Below are 25,951 nucleotides of genomic sequence, written 5' to 3' on the forward strand. Positions count from 1 at the left end.
GCAAGTTGAGGCTTGCTTTAAACAAACAAACAAACAAACTTGTGCTAGGACAAGCTTTTTGGATTATAATATGTCCCTTGTTGGGGGATCATTCTCCATCCTCCAGAGCTGTGATGCTGAGTTCTTTCTTCTGAATACTTCACTTATGCCCCTTCATCCTTCTATTCATTAACAAACATTAAGCAGTAATCTTTAAGGATCTGTAGTCATTCCTTTTTAGTCAGCCAACGTTTGAATGAAGCAATAGATGTGCTTGTAGCGCTTACTTTTGGAAGAAAAAAAACCCAAAAAACCTAAAATGACATGTATTTTTTTAACTGCAGGACTTACTATGTGGCTTTTTAGAATCATCCACTAGGTTAATTCATCTGTTTCTAATTTTACATTCAAGGGAGAATTTTATTTCTCATTATTGGATATGATTACTTCTGCAGATCAGAGCACCCTTCAGTGTCTCCTGTTTTCCTCTGTTTCAGGGAATTGGCTCGGGAAAAGGTAATGCGAGAAGTTAAAGCCTTAGCCAAGCTTGAACACCCAGGAATTGTTAGATATTTCAATGCTTGGTTGGAAGCACCACCAGAAAAATGGCAAGAAAAAATGGATGAAATTTGGCTGAAAGATGAAAGGTAACATTGTTAGACATAGACATAAAAACTAGACTTGTCTTTCAGGTTAGTTTTTTGCTTATGTGAACAAAATATCATTTGTAAAAGTTCAGAGGTGATTTTTTTTTTTTTTTTTTTTTTAAGAAAAATAACAGCAAATTACTCTTATCATACTTTGGAACGTTCTCTAGTCACTTGTTAAGTGAAAGTTCATTTAGTATTTAAACATGAATTTTTCTTCTTTTTTGTTTAGAATATGAATTTTTTAAATTAAATTTATTTGGGTGACATTGGTTAATCACATAAGTTTGAAGTGTGCAGTTCTATAATACAGCATCTGTATATTGCCCTGTGTACTCACCACTCAAAGTCTAGTCTCCCTCTGTCACCGTATATCTGACCCTTTTTACCTAACTCTTCATCTTTCCCCCACCCCTTCCCCTCTGGGTGTTGTATTTGATTTGCTAGTACTTTGTTTAGGATTTTTGCATCTGTGCTCCTAAGAGATATTTGGTGTGTAATTTTCTTTTTTTATGTTGTCCTTGCCTGGTTTTGGTACCAGGGTAATTTTGACCTCATGAAATGAGATAGGAAATACTGCCTATTCTTCAATTGTTTGGAAGAGTTTGAGAAGGACAGGTATTAAATCATCTTTGAATGTTTGGTAGAATTCACTAGTGAAGCCATCAGGTCTTGGAATTTTACTTTTTGGGAGGCTTTTGATGATTTTCAATTTCCTTACTTTTGATTGCTCTATTTAGATTTTTCTATTTTAGTTTGTCATGATTCAGTCTAGGAAGGTTATATATTTCTAAGAACTTATCCATTTCTTCTAAGTTACTGAATTTGGTGGTATATAGCCTTTCATATTATTCTTATATTGTTCTTTGCATTTCTGTGGTGTCCATTGTAACTTCTCTTTCATTTCTGATTTTATTTGAGTCTTTCTCTTTTTTCCTTAGTGAGTCTAACCAGAGGTTTGTCAATTATATTAATATTTTCAAAGAACCAGTTCTCTGTTGCATTAATTTTTCTATTGTCTTTTTGTTCTCTATTTCATTTAATTATTCTCATCTAATTTTTTTTTTAATTTCCTTCCTTCTACTGACTTTTGGCTTTGTTCTTTTTTTTCCTAGTTCTTTAAGGTGAATGTTAGATTGTTTACTTTAAATTTTTCTTGTTTCTTGAAGTAGTCCTATAATGCTATAAACTTCCCTCTTATTACTGCTTTTGCTGCATCCTCAAAATTTTGCTATATCATATTGTCATTCTCATTTGTCTATGTATCTTTTGATCTCTTATTTCTTCTTTGACTGAGTCATAGCATGTTGTTTAATCTCCACATATTTTGGTTTTTCCAGTTTTCTTTTTGCAGTTGATTTCCAGTTTCAAAGGGTTGTGGTTAGAGAATATAATTGTTATGATTTCAGTCTTCTTAAATGTGTTGAGGCTAGTTTTGTGCCCCACCATATGGTCTGTCCTTGAGAATGTTCTTGTGCACTAGAGAAGAATGTATGTTTTGGGATGAAAAGCTCTATAAAAATCGATTATGTCCATTTGTTTTAATGTGTCATTTAAGGCTAGTATTTCCTTATTGATTTTCTATTTGGATGATCTATCCATTTCTGTCAATGGAGTACTTAGGTCCTCTACTAAAATTGTATTTTTGTCATTTTCCTCCCTTTTGTTCTGTTAGTAATTGCTTTATATATTTTAGTGCTCCCAGGTTGGGTGCATATATATTAATAAGTGTTATGTCTTCTTGATGTATTGTCCCCTTTGTCATCATAAAATGTTCATCTTTGTCTCTTGTTACCCTTTTTATCTTGAAATCTATTTTGTCTACTACAAGTATGGCTACACCATCTTTTCTCTGGATGCCATTTGCATGGAATATCGTAGTCCACCCCTTCACTTTGAGTCTCTGTTTGTCTTTGCAGCTGAGATGTATCTCCTAAAGGCAGCCGATAGTTAGGTTTTGTTTTTTTAATCCATCCCACTACTCTGTGCCTTTTAACTGGTGGGTTCAACTATTTACATTTAGGGTGATTATTGATATATGAATATTTCCTATAGCTATTTTATCTTTTGTTTTTAATAGTTCTGTGTCTCCATTGTTTTTTTCCCCTTGTGTTTCTGTTATTTTGGTTTGGTGGTATTATATGATTTTGTCCTCCATTTCTTCTTTCTTATGTTATGTGCCTCAGTTCTAGAATTTTATTTTGTGGTTGCCATTAGGTTTATGCAAAAAAAAAAGTTTCAGGGCCAGCCCGGTGGCTCAGGCGGTTAGAGCTCCGTGCTCCTAACTCTGAAGGCTGTCGGTTGGATTCCCACATGGGCCAGTGGGCTCTCAACCACAAGGTTGCCGTTGCAACTCCTTGAGTCCCGCAAGGGATGGTGGGCTCCGCCCCCTGCAACAAAGATTGAACACGGCACCTTGAGCTGAGCTGCTTCCTGGATGGCTCAGTTGGTTGAAGTGCGGGCTCTCAACCACAAGGTTGCCAGTTCAATTCCTCGAGCCCCACAAGGGATGGTGGGCAGCACTCCCTGCAACTAAGATTGAACACGGTGCCTTGAGCTGAGCTTCCGCTGAGCTCCCGGATGGCTCAGTTGGTTGGAACGCATCCTCTCAACCACAAGGTTGCCAGTTCGATTCCTCGACTCCCGCAAGGGATGGTGGGCTACGCCCCCTGCAACTAGAAAATGGCAACTGGACCTGGAGCTGAGCTGCGCCCAACATAACTAAGACTGAAAGGACAACAACTTGACTTGGAAAAAAGGCCTGGAAGTACACACTGTTCCCCAATAAAGTCCTGTTGCCCTTCCCCAATAAAATCTTAAAAAAAAAAAAAAAAGTTAGTACAGTACAGTAGTCCTCTTCCTTCTGATTGCATCTTATCTTCATTCAGTCCTTCCCCCCACTTTATGTTTTTGTTGTCACAAATTATCCCTTTTTATGCTGTGTGTTCATTTCCAAATTGAAGTAGCTGTTGTTTTTTTTATTTTTTTAAATGCTTTTACTTCCTTTAATCTTTGTTATATTTAAGTATTTAATAGCCTATTCTGAACTAGAGTTGTAATTTCTGCTTCCGTCTGTCAGTCATCTTACTCACAGTTTTGCATCCTTTGGTATTTTGTTTCAGGCAAAAGAGCTTCTTTCAGCATTTGTTGTAATGCAATTCTTGTGGTAAATTTTCTCAGCTTTTATATGTCTGGAAAAGCTTTTATTTCTCCTTCATATCTAAAGGATAACTTTGCTGGATATATCATTCTTGGCTGGTGATTTCCCTCTTTTAATAACTTGAATACTTGGTTCCACTCTCTCCTAGCTTGTAAGGTATCTGCTGACAAATTTGATGAAATTCTAATAGGGTTTACCGTCTTCTTTTCTCTCTCTGCCTCGAGAATTCTTTCTTTGTCTTTAATTTTGGACAATTTTAATATAATGTGCCCTGGAGAAGGGCACATTTTTGGATTGAGATAATTAGGTGTTTTGTTAGCTCCTTGGGTTTGAAGATCCAGTTCTTTACATAGGGTTGGAAAGTACTTGTCAGTTATTTTTTGAATTAGGCTCTCTGTTCCCTTCTCCCTCTCTTCTGCTGGTATACCCATTATGCTTATTCTTACATTGCTCTTTCTAATGGAGTCAGATAGTTCTAGTAGAGTTCTTTCTTTCTTTCTTCTTTCCTTCCTTTCTTTCTTTCTCTCGATTCTTTCTATTCTTCCATCTGAGTCATCTCTAGGTTTCTATCTTCAATATTACTAATGCTTGCCTCCATTAGATCTGCTCTACTTCCTAAACTTGGTAGTTCATTCTTCATTTCATTTATTGAGTTCCTCAACTTCAGAATTTCTTTTTGGTTCTGTTTTTATAGTTTCAATCTCTTTGGTGAAGTAATTTTTTGTTGTTGTTTTTTGCTTTTCTTTCTGAGCTCTTTAAATTGCTTTTCTGAGTTTTCTTATAGTGTACTGAATTTTTTTTACAACTGCAATCTTAAATTCTCTGTCATTTAAATCACAGTCTTCTGTGTCTTTAATTTTATTTTCTGGAGATTTTTCATTTTCTTTCTGTGTTCCCTTGTTACTTTCGTTATTCATGGTGCTTGATGGATTATTTCTCTGCTTGGGCACTTGTGGGAATGAAATATTATTTTTAAAGTATTTGACTCTTAACTGTGTAGCAAGTTGATAAGTAGAGGTTTTTCTTTGTTTTCCAGTAGGTGTTGCTGAAGCACAAGTTTTTATTTTTTCTTACCTGCATTGCTGGTGCTTTCGGGAATCTTTGTGGGGCCGTGTCGCCTCTGTAGTGGAAAACACCCCATACTCACTGAGGAGGTGGGCTTCACCTTTACAACCCAGTTCCCTTGGTCTCCGGACACCACCTCTGTGGTGGGATATGGCAGGTTATGGTCTCCTGACCTGTGTGTTTCTGAAGCCACCTTCCTGTAGTCAGAAGCGGCTCTGTTTGCATTGACTCAGTTGCCTCTATCAGGGTCCACGGATGGGTAGGGGTGGGGTGGGCGGTGGGAAGTGGGTTCGCACATCTGTGGCTCTGTTCTTTCTAGTGGGTTTAGCTGCAATGAGTACAGACCACTTAGGCTGGAAAGTTTTTCTTGCCCTTTTGCAATCTGCCAAGTAGGGATTTTACTGCCAGGTGGGGCAGGAGGGGATGGGTTGGGTGGGTTCCTCCATCTGCAGAATCCTTTGTCTAGTGATGGTGGATTGTGGAATGCTGCCACCGTTTGTACTGCTTCTCTGCCCCTGATCCTTCTCTGCCCCCATTGGGCTCAGCCTCAACGTGTACCGGCCACCCAGACCCAATTGCTGCCTCTGCCCCTCCAGTTCTCCCAGTGGGGTTATACTGCAGCCCATCACTGCTACCGCCTCTGCTGGGGCCTTGGCAAGCACCAGATTGGGTCTGCAGCTCCTATCTCTGTCCTTCCCTGTCCTGTCCCCACTCTGCCTGACTTGCCCACCACCTTAAGAAGTCTCAATGAGCACATCTGTCAGACACATTGTGTATTGAACAGAGAACCCTTTGTTAAATCGTAGCTGTCCAACTTGTTGTAACTTCAAGAGGAGACACCTGGAGGTCCGCACGCCACCATGCTGCTGACAACACTAATACAGAACATACATTTTTAAAGTTATTAGTAGATAGGGCTCTATGAATTGTAATTCACTGAGGGATTTACAGTGGCTTTTCAAGTAGTTTTCAACTATTTTCAGTTAAAAATACATAAACTTATGCAACCTGAAGGTAATTCCCATATTAAATATGCTGTATTAAAGGCCCTTTTAAAAACTACTAAATGAGAACAAAGAGGAAGCAGGTTGAAAACAGCTAGAGTAAAATTCCTGTCTAGAAGCACCAAAAACAGCCCTCGTTACAGTGACACTTGTTACAGACTCGGCCAATAAGCAACCCAAGGAAGGATCACGTGACAGGACCCCTGGTCTCCCGGCCCTGTGAGCTAGGGCTTCAGAGTCACAGCCACTGAGGGGTCCTGTCCTTGTTTTTCCTTCTGTGCTTTGTGTTTTGCATGAAGACCTTGGCTGCCCTAGCATGACTATCCTAGATAATCTTTCCAAGTTGAAAATTAACGTTGAAAATTTAGTTTTTTAGAAAGAATGGATAGAATGTGATATTCTTTGTCTCATATAGCATGTTTTTATTTAATCTGTATGTTGTTTGTCTTTTGGTAGCTGGCTTTATTGTAGTTGAAGCTTTCAAAACTAAGGATGTGGTTCACATAATTGAATCCACACATATTCACTCTCATCCCTTTGTATTTCTCCCACTTTTAGCACAGACTGGCCTCTCAGCTCTCCTAGCCCAATGGATGCACCATCAGTTAAAATACGCAGAATGGATCCTTTCTCTACAAAGGAACACATTGAAATCATAGATCCTTTACCACAAAGAAGCAGGTCTTTTTCAGTAGGGATTTCCTGTGGCCACACAAGTTCATCTGAGAGCGAGTTCTCTCCACTAGAATTTTCAGGAACGGACGGTGGAGACTCCAGCGAGTCAGTGGATGCAGCACACAACCTCCAGGACAGCTGCCTTACAGATTGTGATTTGGAAGGTGGCACTGTGGATGGCAGTGATGACGGGCACACCTTTGAACTTTGTCCTTCTGAAGCCTCTCCTTATGGAAGGTCAAGGGAGAGAACCTCCTCTTCTATAGTATTTGAAGATTCAGGCTGTGATAATGCGTCCACTAAAGAAGAGCTCAAAACTAACCAACTGCATGTTGGCAACCATTATGCTCACAAACTACCTGCTACTAAGCATTCCAGTAGCAAATCTTCTTCGGAACCCACTCTGTCTATTTCTCTTCCAAGACCAACCACTCTGAGTCTAGATCTCACTAAAAACACTGCGGCAAAACTCCAGCCCAGCTCACCAAAGGTGTACCTTTACATTCAGATGCAGCTGTGTAGGAAGGAAAACCTCAAAGACTGGATGAACAGCCGATGCACCATAGAGGAGAGAGAGAGGAGCATGTGTCTGCATATCTTCCTGCAGATCGCAGAGGCGGTGGAGTTTCTGCACAGCAAAGGGCTCATGCACAGGGACCTCAAGGTCTGTACTTATGAGCCATCACCCAGGGTTTCAGCCGACGTTCTGTGCAGTATGTGCAGTATTTGTGGATTTTAACTGAAGTACCCGTAAGAGTGGAGGAGAGTGAAGGTGTTGGGAGCAGAGGTCTGGGAAAGTGGCCTGAAGGGGCCTGCTGCAAAAATAAGAAATCTCATGTTTTAAAAACCTCAGGCAAATCGTGAATTCTCCTCTATAATGTGTTTTTATGTCCATGCTATAGTAAAAAGTATTCCCAATCTCCTGAAGGAAAAAAATATATATGTGTGAAATCTACCATGAGCAAATAGACTTTTTCTCACGGCTTTGAGTAACCCTGACACAGGTTCCCATGGGGCCCTGAGGTAGCATTATGAAATTGCCCCGCTTTTTACCCCTGTTCCCGGACTGTTTAGGCTTTGGGGCAGGAGGTGAGAAGTTGGGTGATGAAAGATGGCCCATGGTTAGCCAGGGGATTACAGCTCTAGAACCCTTGAATCTATTTTCAATATATACAGTATTGGATATTGTAGCAAAGCATTATGCTAAGTTACATAAGATTCTTACTAAAACATGCAGTATTTCCTCAGTATGTTTCTGAAATAAGGACATAGAACTTTTATTTAACTGATTTCTGCCATATTCCATATGTTCATAGAGATCATCATAGCAAACGTTGATGTGTAGTGAATATGTCAATATTTTTCTGATGGAAGTAGCTTAAATTCTTGATAGATTTGGACTCAATTACTTTCAGTTTTGTTCTATGTAACCACAAACTTGTTTCAGGCACTAAAGTAGCTATTTGGGTGAGTTATTTTCTTCTAAAATCAGTGGGTTTTTTTAATCCTTGAATATATTTTAAGATTTTGGAATAGCAGGGAGAAAAATTAGAAATAATTCCTCTTTTCCAAAGTAATTGTTTGTGAATTATACGTAATCACTATGCTTCAGCGATTTTGATATGGGCCAAAACTGATTGCCAAGAATTATTCTTCACTGAATGAGAAGTTCACAGATGATTTATTTTGGTTAGAAGGGAGAAGGTTACCAGGAGGCTAGATACCCCTAACTTGAAAGAGTGCTGGCTATTGGAATACGGTAAACATTTATCATTTGGTTGAACCCTATTAGCTGATACACACATTCTTCTTGTACTTAACATTTATTATATACACAGAATGCCAAGTTGAAAGGCATGTAATTATGTTTTTACTAATTTTAAATATTCTGCTGATTTTATAATGTTAATGAGATATTGGTGAATATTTGTTTGATGCTAAAAATGTTGTCTAAAGATTTTTCCTGTATTTCTCCATGCACCAAAATAATTTCAAGAAGAATGTTGATTTTCCCGGTTTTTTCTAGAAATCAAAAAACTTATTCTTTTCTAGAGATAAATTCCTTCTAAAGATTTCTAGTGAGCCAGAAAAACAATTCCCCCAAGATTTTTATTCCCAGTTGAAAAAGTTATACATTCTGTTCATTCTGACCTGTCTTTGAGCTCAACATTAAGCCTCCTAGGCTCTCTCCCCACTTTATTTTTTGGTCACATTTTTGTCATCAGCACTCTCTGGCCCCTGATTCTCCAGACTTCTGATCTTAATTTTTCTCTTCATTCAAGCTACACTGGGATTTTTTTATCAGTTCCTTAAATATACAGTGTCCTCATAGAACCTGGTATTTCTCCGTCATAATTCTTATCACAGTCATATTATGTATCCCCTGGTTTCCACAGGGGCACGAGCCATGTCTGTTCACCCACTGTATCCTTAGTACAATGGCTGAGACATTCTGTGTGCTCATATCATTTTATTTTGAATATTCTCTTGTTTGTAACCAAAATCATTTGTAATAATTGAATCAAAAAAGGAAATTTATTGGCCCTTGTAACTGAACTGTCCAAGATCCAAGTAAAGCTTGATCTAGGATCAAGTGACGTGGCCAGGACGTGGTTCCCCTGCCTCTCACCCCGTTTCTTGTTTCCATTTCAAGCAGGCTCTCCCTTCCCAGTCTCAGGACTGCTGCCAGCGAGTCTCAGGGCCACGTGTTTTACGTCGTTTGGAGTAGTGGGTGGAGGTGGGGGGGAAAGTATGAGTAGCTCTTTCCCCTACTATTGACCGGAAGGCCTGGTTCCCTTCCAATTGCTATGGGCCAAGGACACACACCCATCTCTAAACCAGTGTCCTGACCAGGCGATGGGATTAAGCTGCTGGGTTTATGCCACCTCCCGATACATTCCACCAGAAGCATGGCGTTGCTGCACAGTAGGGAAGAAGAGAGTTCCCAAAGTCAAGCCAAGATACTTCTGGTGGAAGCATGGGGATAGATGCTGGAGAGCCTAAAAATAAATCATTTTTTTAAAAGTATTGCAGTATTCGGTAAAGAATAGCAGACGATAGGAGAGGGGAAGAACGATGAAATGTAAGGCAGCATCGTCTATTATTGCCTCTCATACAAGGTTATTTGTGGGAGAGCAGGAGGTTATTATCATAGACTGGTTATGTGCAATAACTCATGCATTGCTTCAAAGTCAAAATTATATAGTGGTAGTTTGGAGTTTGGGAATAAAATGTTATTTATCTGGCAGTATTTGAAGCCTGATGAAATTCAATTTCATGAGCTCAATGGCTTCTTTTTGCCTTATTTCAAGGGCTATGAATGGTGGTCATCTTAGCAGGGGGTAGAGTAGGTTCTGAGGCAAACATGATATATTTCATGAAGGGGACTTTGAATTTGAGGAGCCCATGAGAAATTTGGTTAGCTGTATGTTCTAAACAGTTGCCCATGAGAGTCTAGAATTCGGGACAGAGGTCTTAGAATATATGGGAGCATGTGGGTTTTCAAAGAGGCAGTGCAAGGGAGTATTAAGAGCTCTGACTCTCCATGAGAGCCTCCTTTCCGCTCGCAGACGCAAACCCCAATGCCAGCTGTGCTATTCATTCAACAGACAGTAGTGATCGGCTGCCATAGGGCGCGAACTGTACAGAATGCTGGACCTGTGGTCGCGAAGCAGAAGTCCTTTTCTCATGGAGCCGGACTGCCTGAGTTTGAATCTCTGCCCCACCACTCACGGCCTGGGAACCTTGGGCAGTTAACTTCTCTGGGCTTCAGTTTTCACATCTGTACAGTGAAGGACTAATAGAACTAACAGGGTTGTATCATATGAGTGAATAGTAGTAAACAGCTCAGATGGCTCTTGGTATATTGCAAGTGAGATAGATGCATTTGCTATTATCTTTACTATCGTTATAATCATAAATTAAGTCATAAATGTAGAGAAACTTACCAGAGGGAGAGTACATAGAATAATAACATTGAGCATTAAGTAGAATGCCCTAGGGAATGTCAGTCTCTAAGGGTTTAAATAGATGCTAACTGTTTGCTAACTCATGAGCTAAATGGCAAAATGTAAATGCTAACTCCCTTTGCTTTATTCATGGTACTTGTGTGGCGTGTAGCATGGAAAGATTATTCTTATTTTCATATTAGCTCATTTTAAAGAGAAACATGCTTGAGAATGTCTAGTTTCTAATTAATTAAGTAAATTCCCTTTCTCTCCTTTTCCATACACACCCATTGTGCTTTTTGTCTGGTTTGACATTTTCAGCCTTCCAACATATTCTTTACACTGGACGACGTGGTCAAGGTGGGAGACTTTGGGTTGGTGACTGCAATGGACCAGGACGAGGAAGATCAGGTGGTTCTGACCCCGATGCCAGCATATGCCAGACACACGGGACAAGTGGGGACCAAACTGTATATGAGCCCAGAGCAGGTGAGTTTTTTTGTTTTCCTTCTGAATTAAAAATAGATTTTTAGTTAGCATGGCAGCAAGCTACATGTGCCCCATGACTCTCCTTCCATGTTCTGCTGAAGTAAAATCTGAAAAGTATGAAAACTGGTAGTAGTGTTCCCCAGGCAACACAGCTCGGATGCAGTTTCTACCACCTGAATTGGGGATGGATTGAAAAGAAACACTCACAATGCATAAAACATGCTCACCCTTTGAACCAGAACCTGACAGCAACCAGAAACTTAAGAAGATGCTTTGAACGCCCCCCTCCCAAGCTTAACTCCAGTTTGCCCTGTGTGAACTGGAGGAACTTTTCAGAGCCAGCTTGAGCCAGAGGTACTGTATTGAGCTGCCCTCACAGTAATTCTCAGGCAACTTCCCCAAGTACCATGGCAGGAAATAGAGGTAGTTAGGCTGGAATATCTTGCCTTGTGGGATGCTTTGTCTCCAGACGAACAGGACAGAGACTGGAAGAGTGATGGGCATCCTGGGAGCTCCAGTGCAGCAAGCCCAGCCACCACCCAGCTAATGACACGCACAAGCTTCGATGTGCTTAGATCAGCGGTTCTCAGACTTTGGTCTCAGTACCTGTTTATACTTGTAAACATGATTGAGAACCTAAGAGTTTTTTTATGGGATTTTTTTTTTTTAAAGATTTTATTGGGGAAGGGGAACAGGACTTTATTGGGGAACAGTGTGTACTTCAGGGACTTTTCCAAGTCAAGTTGTTCTTTCAGTCTTAGTTGTGGAGGGCGCAGCTCAGCTCCAGGTCCAGTTGCCGTTGCTAGTTGCCGGGGACACAGCCCACCATCCCTTGCGGGAGTCGAACCGGCAACCCTGTGGTTGAGAGGATGCATTCCAACCAACTGAGCCATCTGGCACTGGCCCATGTGGGAATTGAACTGGCAGCCATTGGGGTTAGGAGCACAGAGCTCCAACTGCCTGAGCCATCGGGCCAGCCCCTTCTTACGGGATTTTATCTATGGGTATTTGCCATATTAGAGATTCAAAAGGGGAAATTTATAAAATTTTATTAATTAAATTAAAAATAACAATTTTACACCGGTCCCATCCTAAAGATATTTTTATGATAAATAAATGTTTTTCCCAAAAAAAGTTAGAAAAGTGGCATTTGTTTCCATTTTTACAAATCTCTTTAATATCTGATTTAAAAGAGCTAGATTCTCATATGTGCTTTTGCATTCAGTTTGTTGCAATATGTTATTTTGGCTGAAGTAAATGAGGAAAATCTGATCTCACACAGATACGTAGTTGGAAAGGGAGGAATTTTTTAATAGCATTTTCAGGTAACTGTGGGTATTCTTTGATAGTACATCAAAACTCAGTGAGTGATCATTTCTTAGGAGTCATTTGCCCTGTGGAATCTAAAACCATATCATCAAGCGTTTTGTGCTCTGTTACTTGAACATCCTTAGTTCATTTTGCACTTTGAATGGGGATCTTTCACCCATGCGTGATTTTGTAACATTGTGCCTTGATAATTTGGCAACTATTGTTTCCATAAGTTATGCAACTTTTCCAAAAGTTGTCACAATTCATTATACAATATTTTTTTAAAATCACTTTGGTTAATATTACCACCAATCTCACCAGAAAAAGCTTTAAGGATTAGGAACCTATCAGGTCCCCATGGTGAATGCGAATTTTCCAAAATTCCAGTTTTCCTGGAAGTGCCATTCTCACATGGTTCATCTTTAAGACAGTGTCTGTCAAGTATCCAAGTCAGAGTAGTTGTGGTTTGTCTACCAATTGTTCTTTCAAGTCAAAATGGTGTTCTATGAAAAGAGCAACTCGTTCATATTGTAACTCCAACAACTGCACAAGCGCTTTCTCTCCAGACAACCGTTGTGCTTCAGTTTAGAGCAGAAATGCTTTATGAATACTTACTTCCCATTTTGTCACACAGAATGTTATAAAGATGTGTACCTAGGAGTCAAGATGTAATAAAATTAATAATTTTTACTGCTTCAGCAAGGACATTTTAAGTGAAATTATCTTTTTTGTTGTTTTGTTTTTTAACTATCCGTATGTGGCACTGAAAAACATAATTACTGCTAATACAGTTTGTTGCCACTGTCTTGATTCATACTAAGGTTTCAGCAGTGTAATGGTCAACACAGTGAAAAGGCAAATCATGTCTTAGTATTATACGAAAAGAATCTTGACTTTGCAGACCTCCTCTGAAAGGATGTTGGGATCCCCAGGGATCCATGGACCACACTCTGTGAAACGGCTGGATTAGATTATCTTTGGAAGTTATATCAGAGACCAGTCATAGGAATTGCCTTTGAGAAGAAGGACTTTATTTTACTGTAGTGCAGTATCCTATGGTACTGTTTCAGTTTTTTACATTATTCAAGCATTTCTTTGTTGTGTTTAAAATTTTCCTTTTTTATTTAATTAAAAAATATTTAGAAGAACCCTCTAATTTGACATGTTGAATTTCAAAGATAGAGGGAAAATGGTATAAGCATTTAGGTAGGGAAAAAGAAACGTTTATAGCTAAAGAGTTTGTTTTCTATAGGACTCAACCCCAGAAGACAATAAAGCAGCATGTACAGTTTTGAAGAAAAATGCCTGTGACCCATGAATCTTGTTTCTGGTCGTAGAGTTATTCATGTACAAAGAAAACAGACATTTTTAGATAGATACGAGTTAAAGAAAAGATTCTCTTATGTGGAAAAAGCAGGTGTAGAAGTGTGTGCACAGTGTACTGTACAACGGTTTGTGTAAAGGAGGGGAGGCTAGGTGTGTATTTGCTTATGTTTAGGTAAAGAAGGAGGTGCCAGTAACGAGTGGTTATGGGAGCAGCAGACAGGACGTGGCTGCTGGGCACTGGTCATATGAGGGACAGGTGGGAGGGAAACTTGACGATATGCTTCTTTTTGAACCATGTGAATATGTTACCTATTGAAAGTGAATTTAAGAATGGGAAACTTATAAAAATATTGGCAGTGGACAGCTAAACCAATTCACTATATGTGTCAATGGCTTATGAATATGAATACCAAATTAAAATTGAATACAAAATGTAAAATAGTAAAAGTTTTGTAATTTTATATATAGTCATCCTAATAATCTGGGTCTGTCACTCCCATATTAAATTAATAATGATTAGGAAACAGAAGGTGGTAAGAACAGAGAAAGTAAAGATAGGAGTAAGGAGTTGCCTTTGATGCACCTAAATTCAGCAAATAGAATTAAAAATAATATTTCTGCCTTCTATATCACTACAGAAGCGAAAAGCAAACTACAAGAAAAGGGAAAGGTATGGAAATACAAAATTTAAAGTGATGTAAAGCCAAATATTAGTTATGACAATAAATAAATAAATGTGTTTAAATTTCCCCCTGAAAGGGGAAACTTCAGATTGTGTGAAGTTTCAGAAGTGTGTGTGTGTGTGTGTGTGTGTGTGTGTGTGTGTGTTTGTGTGTGTGTTTCCAAAAAAGAAAGGTTAAAAAGGGAAGCTAGTTGAAAAATATACTAGGCCTTATATATAGTTGGCATTTGAACATTTATTGATAAACAAGTTAAAATAAGATACACTTTCATTTCAAACTTCTGGACCACAAAGAAGCATCAGTGTGTTTGAAAACAGAACTTGTGAATGTCTTGCTGCGATCACAATGCAATAAAAAAAGATGATAGTGGTTTGTTTTGATTTGGGGTTTTTGTTTGTTGTTGCTTCTGTTTTGGCTAGCTGGACATTTCAAACACCTTCCTAAGTAACTGTTGAATGAATAATAAAAATACTCATGCAGAGTATTAAGAAAACAATGAAAGAAATGAAAAATATTGACATTCATAGGAAGTTACCAATATTGTATTTGGAGATAAATGTATTTGAAAAGCCTTCATGTAGAAGCACTTTACTGTGTAAGTGATTCAGCTCAATAGGAGGGGGGGCAGGAGTTGTAAGATGTTAAATAGGAATGAAAACTCATGGGTGAAACAGTAAGACGACAACATTGTGGTAAATTTTTAAGTAGTTTAATAAAAAAGGTAATCCTCTCTAGCAAATCTACTTAAAGGGGGAAAACCACAAATCAATTTAGAAATTAGAAATGACACATGTGGCAGAGGTTTTAATTTATAAGAGATTATTATATATACTTGATCATTTACAACCAAAAGTTTCCAAACTGGCTTGAGTAGAAAAAGAAATCTGGCCCAAGTAATTGAGTCATTGTCCAATGAGGTGGCCAGGACCTGGTGAAAGAAGAAATTAAAATTGGACGAAATATCAAAGTACTGTAAATACATATTTATATCCATAGGAAAAAAGACAGGAAGGAAGAGCCATAAAATGTCAGCAGTCACTGTTTCTGTGTAGGGGGCTTTGAAAGGTATTTTGGACTTTTCTGTGTTTTCCAATTTTTCTACGTAGGCGTGTCAGAATTGATACTAAATGTTTTTAATAGCATTTTTTAAAATTCACCATTATTCAAGTGGCTGGAAATATACCTTCACACTTTAAGTACTGTGAAAACAAAATAGGAATGACTGAATAAGTGGAATTCTACCTGGATGTATATGCCTGTGAATGAAGGGCTCCCTAGATGAGTCCCTGCCACCCCCAACCCTGTTTGAAATAGATGACTCGCCTGCCCTTCCCCTTAGGATCTATCACATTATACTGTTTATTCTTTTCATAGCATTTTTTACTCTCTGAAAGTGTTTGTTTTTCTTCCCCTCTAAAATATAAGCTATCAGAAAAGGGGCCTCGCTTATCTCTTTTTTCACTTTATCCCCAACACTTAAAACAATGCCTAAAACTCAGCACAAATGTTTGGAAGATGAGTGAATGTGAATGTCAGTGAAAAGATAAACACCAGCTAGGTAATCCTGGCCACCGCCCCCCACTGTTGTGCTGACTGTATTTGGGCTTGTACTGGTGTGTGTGTGTGTGTGTGTGTGTGTGTGTGTGTTGTCTACACACGTGTGTACATATGTTGGAGGTGAGGGTTGCCATCTGAGAAAGAGATTGATGACAAGGGATGCAATATATATATATTTTTTTTTTTTTTGAAAGATTTTATTGGGGAAGGGGAACAGGACTTTATTGGGGAACAGTGTGTACTTCCAGGCCTTTTTTTTAAAGCCCAGTTGTTATCCTTTCAATCTTAGTTGTGGAGGGTGCAGCTTAGCTCCAGGTCCAGTTGCCGTTTTCTAGTTGCAGGGGGCACAGCCCACCATCCCTTGCGGGAGTCGAATTGGCAACCTTGTGGTTGAGAGACGCATTCCAACAAACTGAGCCACCCTGGAGCTCAGCAGCAGTTCAGCTCAAGGTGCCATGTTCAATCTTAGTTGCAGGGGGCGCTGCCCACCATCCCTTGCGGGACTCGAGGAATTGAACTGGCAACATTGTGGTTGAGAGCCCACTGGCCCATGTGGGAATTGAACCGGCAGCCTTCGGAGTTAGGAGCATGGAGCTCTAACCACCTGAGCCACCACGCCGGCCCCACAATATTTGTTACTGTTGTTAATGCCAGAAAATCAAGAGTAGCTGCAGAAATTTTGTCATGGCAATGTATGATAGTTAAAATACGGTAGTTAAAAATGGACAGTCTTAATTCTCTTAATAAACCTCTTATTATGCCTCTGTATTTTTAAATACAAAAACTGTCACTTTATAAAACATCCCTTTAAGAAGTCTCTCAAAATACTTTGGCTGTATGAATTGTCTTACCCAAGTTTCAGAAGCTGTACTAAGACATTGTTTTAAAATATTTTTTATCAAAGCTCTTAATTTTCTTATCCTTCTAGGAGAAAATGAGCACAGACCATAGTTACTTTGTTCTTGGTTGTAATCACCAGGAAACACAGGCCACGTTCTAGTATTACACAGTGATAAAACAATCAGCTTAAACTCTGAAAGGGTATATTACATTCTGCCCCCCTTGAGATTTGTACTTAATTCCTTATTTTTCAGATATTCTGTAAAGATCGCTTTATGTTCATGAAGCTACACTTGTTTTTTTAAATGTATTTAATAATGCTTTCCCCTCCTCATTATATGTTAATCTATCCTCTATGTAGGGGTAGGAAATATGGAAAATACAGGAATGTAAAAACAAAAAAGAAAAATCATTTACTAGGAGATCTCTAAAACTTTAACAGTGGTTATTTCCTTTTGTGTAATGGAGTATATACATACATCTTATAACATTTTATACATATTTTATTGGAAAAAAATTGGATTCTAGTCTGTAAAATTTTGGATACAATATAAAATGTAAGCATTTCCCACATTATTAAATGTTCTTCAAAACATTTTTGGCTACATAGTATTATTCTCTCAGCTAGGCAATTTACTCAACATTTGTTTTGGACATTTTAGTTACTTGTAATTTTTGCTGTTAGGATTATCACTTAGATAACTATCCCTGTGTACAAATCTCTGTCCACATGTCCATGTATGCTAGGGTAGATGAAATTAATTAGGCCCATAAGTCGGAGTAGGAGTTTATTGCTAGTCGCCTATCATGAAGGTGTGTTAGTTTATATTCTCCACTCTTGTATGAGGATGTCCTTTTCACTGTACCCTGGTAAGCTCTGTTTTTGAACATATTTTCTTTGAATATTTCCCAAACCCCAGGGATAAGAGGTAAAGTTGATGTAGCTCATACCATCTTTGAAACTTTACATCTGATGTTCTATATTCTGTGTGCATAAAGGCAGGTGGTTGTGGGAGTAACCAGGGAAACGTACCAAGTGCAGCTCAGAGAGGAGGCAGTGAAGGGTTTGTAATCCTAGCCACGACCTTGGGACTCCCCCATGAAAAAGTATAGATCATTCGCAAAATGCTGCCCTTCTTTAGTTTTGCCAAATGGCAAGTTATGTACCTAAAATAATTGTCACAAGCAAAAGGGTTCTCTTGAACCACCCCTCCAGGTCACTTTTAATTTGAATGAGGCTTTGTTTAATGGAGTATTTGGGGTGTAATTCATCTGTTCATTTTAACAACTCAGTATTGATTGAGGGCCTTCTCCATACTTACCTAGTGTTGGATGGTGGGAATACAAAAGAAGCAGTTCTATTCCCTCCAGGGCTTCCTAATCTAGTTGTGAAAAATAAGAAATATACACGTGAAAAATACAACCAAGAATGCAAAGTAGTCCGTAATTAGGTGGTGTAATGAGAGCTAACCACAGTTGATTAGTGGTTTGGAGTAATGAGCATTTTCTCATAAAAATGGGTGAGGACTAAGGTGATTAGAAATGAGAGATTTGCTTTAGATAGTGTTCACTTTGAAAAACGTCACCCCAGGGGTAGTTGAGCAGCTCTTACTGGCTTCCACAAACTTTCCCATTGCAAGGCTCCAGGTTTCTGCCAGGCCAGTTTTACTGATGCATATCTCAGAGCCCTTCCTGGGCTTTCCTTCTGTGATGCTGAGTAGTTTAATTACTCTTGCTGCAGTGAGTTGAAGAAAAGAGGTTCGAGAGATTAACTCTTTGCTACCATTTTTACATATACAATTATTAGGTTGGTGCAAAAATAATTGCGGTTCAAAAGGTTAAAAATAACTGCAAAAACCGCAATTACTTTTGCACCAACCTAATACATTTAAGCAGAGAAGTGACTAAAGTCAACGTTGGGATTCACCAGTGCCATATTATCAATTGTATTGTCTCTGTTAATTTTTTTCTAATGTTTCTTCTTTGTATGGGATTTCAGATTCATGGAAACAACTACTCGCATAAAGTGGACATCTTTTCTTTAGGCCTCATCCTGTTTGAATTGTTGTACCCATTTGGCACCCAGATGGAGAGAGTCAGGGTAAGTTCTCCCTGCCTCAGAAAAGGTGGAGAAAGAAGATACTCTGAAATTTACAAAAGAACAATTTTAGAAGGAGAATAAGTTATTCTTAATACCAGCAGTTAACTACAAGTGAAAAGGGTCATGTGAGCTGTATAGGGAGGATTTGTAGACTATTTGCTTCCATTCAAAAAGCTCAGTCTTCAAAAATTATTTAGCTGAATTTTTGTTCCTTGTTGTTGCTAAAATTCATCATAACTTAACAGTATCAGTAAATTTGTAATAAGCACAAAGAAAGGGGAACCACAGGGTAATGGGGGTGGGGGCAGAGAGGGAGTGATGGTGGTGGTTGGTCAGAGGAGAATTTTCCAGAGGACAAGTGGCCACACACTCATACACTTAAAAGCTGGCAAACTAAGCATAATTAATTTTTTCCTCTCAGAATAAACCATGACCATGGTTTTCAAGGAAGATAGTACTGAAAGTCTTTTAAAAGTAGGTTTTTGTCACATTCTTCCCAATTCATAAGTCACCTTCAATTTTTGTAATAGCTGTTGGCCCTGGTACTCACCTTCATATTTCCAAAACGTGTGCCCTTATCACCATTTAAAAAAACAAAAAAACAAACAAAACAGTTTTATACCTTACCTATTGACTCCTAGCCATGGTAGAAGAGGATGTAGTCCTCACATAGAGCCAAAGGGCTCATTGCTTCTAACCAAAGGACCTACCAAAATGACTAAATTTTGGAACACCCTAAAAGCTTCCAGAAAGGGATATTAAACAGGTCCAACATTTGTAAAGGATCAAAGGCCCCTATTAAGAATGTAGAAATACAGCCTACAGAATGGGAGAAAATATTTGTGGATCATATATCTGATAAGGTTCTAGTATCCAGAATATATTAAGAACTGTTAAAATTCAACAACAAAAAGACAAACAACCCAATTAAAAAATGAGCAAAGGACTTAAATAGACATTTCTCCAAAGAAAATGTGCAAATGGCCAATAAGCACATCATTATTCATTAGGAAAATGCAAATTAAAATCACAATAAGATACTAACTCACACCATATAGGGCGGCTGTAATAATTAAAAAGAAAACAAAAACAGAAAATAATAAGTGTTGGCAAGGATGTGGAGAAATTGAAACCCTCATACACTGCTAGTGGGAATATAAAGTGGTGCAACTGCTATGGAAAACAGTTTGATAGTTACTCAAAAAGTTAAACATAGTTACATATGACTCAGCAGTTCCACTCCTAGGTACAGACCCAAGAGAAATGAAAACATAAGTCCACACAAAAATTTGTACACAGACATTCATGAGAGGATTTTCATAATAGCCAGAAAGTAGAAACAACCCAAACAGCTGATGAATGGCAAAACAAAATGTAGCATACACATGCAAAAGAATATTAATTAACCATAAAAAGACATGAAATACTGATAACATGCTGCAACACAGATGAACCTTAAAGACATTGTGTTAAAGAAGCTAAACACAAAAGACCAATATTATATGATTCCATTGATAATGAAATGTCCAGAATAGGCAAGTCTGTAGAAACAAAGTAGATTAGTAGTTGCCAGGGGTTGGGGGCAGAAAGGGGTGGAGAGTGACTGTTTAATGGGTACAAGGTTTCTCTTCGGGTGATGAAAATATTTTGGACTTAGGTAATGGTGACGGTTGTACAACATTGTGAATAGAATAAAAACCACTGAATTGTACACTCTAAAATGGTTCAAATGGTAAATTTTATTTATGTGAATTTTATTTCCGTAAAAAAAATGTAGTTATGTAAAAACAATTGGATTAAATGAAGTATTTTTCTTGACCATGCAGATATTGTTTTGTGCTAGATCAAATAATATATTGACTTTCTTTTCTTTCTGATAAAATCCTTTTTTTCAGAATTGCCTTTTCTCAATTGCTTAGTTTTCTGTGAACGTTTGTTGTAATTTTTAACAAATGTTCACAATCTGTCACATATCAAACAATATTTTCTCTGTTCTTCCAGTATAGCTTATCAGTCTATCTACCTCTCTAGATAGATTTTTTTTTTCCTGGAGTCTTCTCAATGCTTTTTGTCCTCCAGTGTGTTACGATTCCGCCTCAACCTTCTGTAAGTTGTCAAGAAAGGATGTGCTTCCCTACTTTCCTGGCTTGGATACCTCGTTTCCTAGATGCCATCCATGTTGTCCTTTTTTCTTGCATTACTCTCTTATTTTGCTAGAGCACATTCTGTAGTAAATTCCTTGGGAAGAATGTATGAGAGAGAAGCTTTTAGAGTCCCCAGGTATCTGAAAATGTGTTCTTTTCCTTCCTCACACATAATTAATACATTGGCCAGATTCCAGTTTCCCTCAGAACATTGCAACTTACAGCACTGCTATTGAAAGCTCGTATCAATCTGATGCCCGGTTTTTCTGTATGGAATCTGTTTGACCTGTTTTATTTTCCTTTCTGGAAGCTTTTAGGACTTGACCTTCATCAGTGCTGTTAGGAAATTTAGTCCTTTCATTGATCTTTCTTCCCCCCTCACTTCCTGTACTTAATACTTTGGTAGGTCCTTTCAGTTAGAAGATGTGAATCCTTCAGTTCTAGTAAATTTCCTATATTACTTTTTATAAATTATTCTCCAATTTTTATTTTATTTTCTTGGAACCCCTGACACTTAATCCTATAAATAACCCCCTTTTTCCCTCCTATTTTCCATTTTTCTGTTTTTTTGTACTATTCTTTGCAAGAGTGCCTTAACTTGTTATTCCAGCTTTCCTAATTACTTTTTGATTTTGACAATCCTGTTTTTATTGTCCAAGATTCTTCCTTTTTTATAGCATTTCACTCGTTGCACATGGATTTCTTATCTTCACTTATCTCTGAGAATCTCAATTGTGTGTAGGTATGTTTTAAGTTTTCTTCTCCCTGTATTGTCTCTTGTCCTCTGGATCCTTTTTTTTAAACTTTCTATTTTGAAATTAATATAGATCCACAGGAAGTTGCATAGATAATACAGAGATTCAGTGTACCTTTCACCCAATTTCTCCTAATGGTTACATCTTACATAATTATAGTGAAGTATCAAAACCAGGAAGTTGACATTGCTACAATGTGTGTATATAGTTTCATGTTATTTTATCTCATGTATAAATTTGTGTGCACCACTGCAATCTAGATACACAACTGTTCCATCACCACAAAACAATTCCCTCCTACTATCCCTTTATTTCCCTTCTTACCAACATCTCTAACTCTGGAGTTTTTAATGCTTTTTTTTTTTTCTCATGTTGATAATGAGATCCTTAGCTGTTTAGTCATACTTAAGAATAGGGCTGAAATGGAGACTAGAATGGACTTCTCTGTAAGGGTTACAATTTAGTTCTTACCTTGGGGTGTGGGGGGGAACTCCCCACATGTCAGCATCTATCTGTAGGCCTTTTCTCTAGAACCATTTTCTCCAGAGAAGTAGCTTTCATTCTCCTGCCTAGAAAGAGTATGGATGGGTGGGGTGGCAAATGGAGAGTGTCTTATTGTCCTAGCATGCAGCTCTTCACTTCATCCTACTGTTTTCCATGCCCCCCCCCCCCCAGTATATACCTTTCCTCTTTGTTGAGTGACCCTAAATCTTGCATTTTCGTGGTCCAGTTTTACCAGAAAATGAAACTCACATGTTTATGTGTGTCACTCCATACACATACTTTCAGACAGTTCTCCTATCGTCCTCCTTGAGCCTCACCCCACCTTCTGTACTTCTGCACAGCTCGTCACTTCCCTATCCATTGGCATTATCCCTCTAGGCACCCTGGCTTACTGTCCTTTGCTCTGCTAAGGACGTTGGTGTGCTTGCATCCACTTTCTCTCTTCCAAAAATTTGATCTTTCCTTCCATTGCACTCATCCTTAAAGACTTATCATGTTTTTTACATCCTTTTGCAGTTGCTTTAGTGAAAACGTTTACTTAAAATTTAGTAGAAAATCTGCTATGTTTAGCCAGAACCTCTCTGAAATTCTCTTAGTGAGAAAGTAAAACAGACTATTCAATGATTTGACCGAGGTCCTTTTTTAACTCAATTATATTGAGGAATAATTTACAAACAATAAAATGTATGTACTTGAAGTGAACAGTTTGATGAGTTTTGACAAGTTTATATACCCATGTAACCACTACTACATTTAAAATATGGAACATTTCCATCGCCCGAGGAAGCTTCCTTTGCTCCTTCCCAGTCAATCCCCTTTCCTTCCAGCCCGTCCTCATCCCAGGCAACTATTCTACTTTCTGTCTTTTCTAAAGTTTCATATAAATGGACTGTTTCAGTGTATATGCTCTATTTGTGTCTGCCTTCTTTGACTTCACCATAAAGTTTTTGAGATTCATTCATGTTACTCAAGTGTGTCAGCAGTTCATTCCTTTTATTATTTAATAATATTCCACTGTATATATAGCACAGTTCATGTATCCATTTACCTATGGAGGATCATTTATGGATAAAGATGCGATGACATTTGTGAACAGTCTTTTTGTAGACATGTTTTCATTAATCTTGGGTCATCACCTTGGTAGCATTGATAAGCTATGTGGTAAGTGCTTTAACTTTATAAGAAAGTGTCATTTTACATTCATTCCCACCAGCGGTGTATGACAGTTCTAGTTCCTCTACTTCCTTGTCAACACTTACGTTTCAGTCTTTACAATTTTAGCAATTCTAGTATGGGTATAATTGAATCATGATGTGGTTTGAGTTTGCATTTCTCTGATGACTAATCTGTTAGGACTTGACCATCATCAAGTCCTTTGCCAGATAGAGGTATTGTGACTATTTTCTCCCACTCTGTGGCTTGCCATTTTATTTTCTTAATGGTGTCTTTCAAAGGTCAGCAAGTTTTAATTTTGGAGTTCACTTTTTCAGTCTCTTCCTTTATGCTATCCTTTTTGTTGAAAAGACTATTTTCTCCCATTGAATTACAGCCAAGGCCTTTTTTCAATTCTAAGTTTTAAAATAAAAAACTTTGTTTAAAAAATGCTACGTGATTAAAAATCACTTTGTGAATCCAGGCTCAGGCATTTATCTGCGCTTGGTTTCGTGGGACCTATCTCCCAGCAAGTGAAACCCTCCCTCCAGTGCCTGCAGGATAGATTCTTCTAGTTAAGCTTATGTTTCTCTTCAGTGGGAAGTAACAAATGCCAACCAGCTCTTGCTTTTTCAAAAGTACATTACAGCTTATTTCTCAAGAACTATGAAGACTTATTTGTTTTATTTTATTTCTCAAAACTGGTTTTTGTCATCATTACAAAAGGAATATCAGGTACTATGCTAAGGAGTTTCCCTGAATTACCTCATTTAATTCTCAAAACTGGTGCAAGGGGGGCCCTATTATCCTTGTTTTGTAGATAAGGAAACCAGAACATGAAGGAAGTAGTAACTTGAAAATTTCCCAAAGAACTTTCAAAAACTTAGTTTTATGCTCAGTATTTAGCACAATTGACTTGGTTTTCTTCACTCATAAAAAAGAAAAAAGAAAGGAAAAGAAAGAAAAAGAATGTGCTCTTTTTTATCAAATGCAAAAAGGTTAGAGACCAACAGAAAATGTTGTCCACGTAAGGACAGAAAAGTGTATTCATGAATGACTGAATTTTTTGATACAAATCAGTCTATTTTCAGTTAAAATCCAGCTGTCAGTATCATATGTACAATTCAACCATAATCAGTTATACCTGAATTATTTTCTAGATTTTGATGATTTGATGCAATGTACATCAGATGGCAAGAGCACAGGAAGCACTTATGTATAAATGATCAAGTCGGGAAAAGCTATTGATAAGTTTTCCATCTGTTTAAGATTCAATCTTTCTCCTTAGTCACTCTGTTACGGTATCAAAAAATATTTTTATGTTTAAATAGAGCTATATATCAAAATAGGTTTAAAGTAAGTAACTTTTCTTTCTTTTTAGGTCTTAACTGATCTAAGAAATCTCAGATTTCCACCACTATTTGCTCAGAAATATCCTCACGAGGTTTGTATAATTCTCATCTTTTATTTTCTTTAGAATCACACTTAGAACTTAAAAGGTCCTTAGCAGTCAATTCACTATTTTCCCCGTTTTACTGAAGAGGAAGCCAAAGGTCTAGAGAGGAAAGCGCCCTGACCTCCAGCACACACTGCCTGTCGGAAGCGGAGACCGGAAGTCAGGCCGGGGCTCGGGCCTGGTGCGCATGTGCCCCGCTGCGTGACATCCGGTACGGGAATTGTGGCGGCCTTTCACTTCCGGAAGGCCGAGCTCCCAGCACACCCTCACAGGAACGGAGTTGCTGTTGTGATCATGCCATGAATTTGTTTATCTTAGTGAATTTGGGAGCGATCTTAAAAACTGGCTTCTTTAAGGGGGGGGGGGACACTAATTTCCATTGATTATGTGTGTTGGCCTTATGCCACTCCGAGTGACACAGTAAATGGTTCAGAACAGTGGGAAGGGAAAACTGAGCTAGTCTTGAATGGTGAAACTCATTTGTAATTAACCTTTGAAGTTTCTTTTTGCAGCTTTTGTTTCTTTTTATTTCATTTTAAAATGTATACATTGATAAATCTTGAATTTCCTTAATTAAGTTGGAGTAAATTAGACTTGTATTATCAAATTGGAAAAAGGCTAAAGTTATCTTTTAATATTATAAGTATAATGAAGGATTGCATTAAAGTGAATTTTATAATGATATAGAGGTACACTAACAACCTAAAATGAAATGTTTTACTAGAAGTTAGTTTGTTATATGTTTTGCAAATTTAACGAATCAGTTCCCAAGGTGACTCGTAAGAATATGTTACATTAATAGAGGTTCAAAAAAGTAAAAAAAGGGTGTTAGGTATTTATCTCTGGCATGATTATATTTTAAGTTTTTATTGCGATAATAGTACATTCATAAGTAGTCGTAAGATGAATTTACTTTTAAAGTCAGATTATGTCTGAGTTTCAAGGATATGATTTATATATTAGAAAACAAGCAATTACATGGTCCATATTTATTTGGAGCAGGAGTTGGCAAACTCTGACCCCCAGGCCAGATCTGTTTCTGTAATAAAGTTTTGGGATACAGCCATGCCCATTTGCTTACGTACTGTCTACGGCTACCTTTACTTCATTGGCAAAGTTGAGAAGTTGCATTAAGCTGGCTCACAAACCTAATATA

At 38.0% G+C, this 25,951-nt stretch overlaps 1 protein-coding gene across 1 annotated transcript in view; it reads left to right on the forward strand.

Annotated features, from left to right (window-relative positions):
• Positions 1-25,951, forward strand: part of EIF2AK3 (eukaryotic translation initiation factor 2 alpha kinase 3) — a 75,933-nt gene that overhangs the window by 48,693 nt on the left and 1,289 nt on the right. The window contains exons 12-16 of the mRNA XM_019757039.2: positions 477-626; positions 6,414-7,194; positions 10,799-10,966; positions 18,683-18,784; positions 24,721-24,783. Coding sequence (XP_019612598.2) covers positions 477-626; positions 6,414-7,194; positions 10,799-10,966; positions 18,683-18,784; positions 24,721-24,783 — 1,264 coding nt within the window. The remainder of the gene's footprint in view (positions 1-476; positions 627-6,413; positions 7,195-10,798; positions 10,967-18,682; positions 18,785-24,720; positions 24,784-25,951) is intronic.

The sequence above is a fragment of the Rhinolophus sinicus genome, linkage group LG05, assembly GCF_036562045.2.
Source record: "Rhinolophus sinicus isolate RSC01 linkage group LG05, ASM3656204v1, whole genome shotgun sequence".
In the NCBI taxonomy this organism is placed as follows: domain Eukaryota; kingdom Metazoa; phylum Chordata; class Mammalia; order Chiroptera; family Rhinolophidae; genus Rhinolophus; species Rhinolophus sinicus.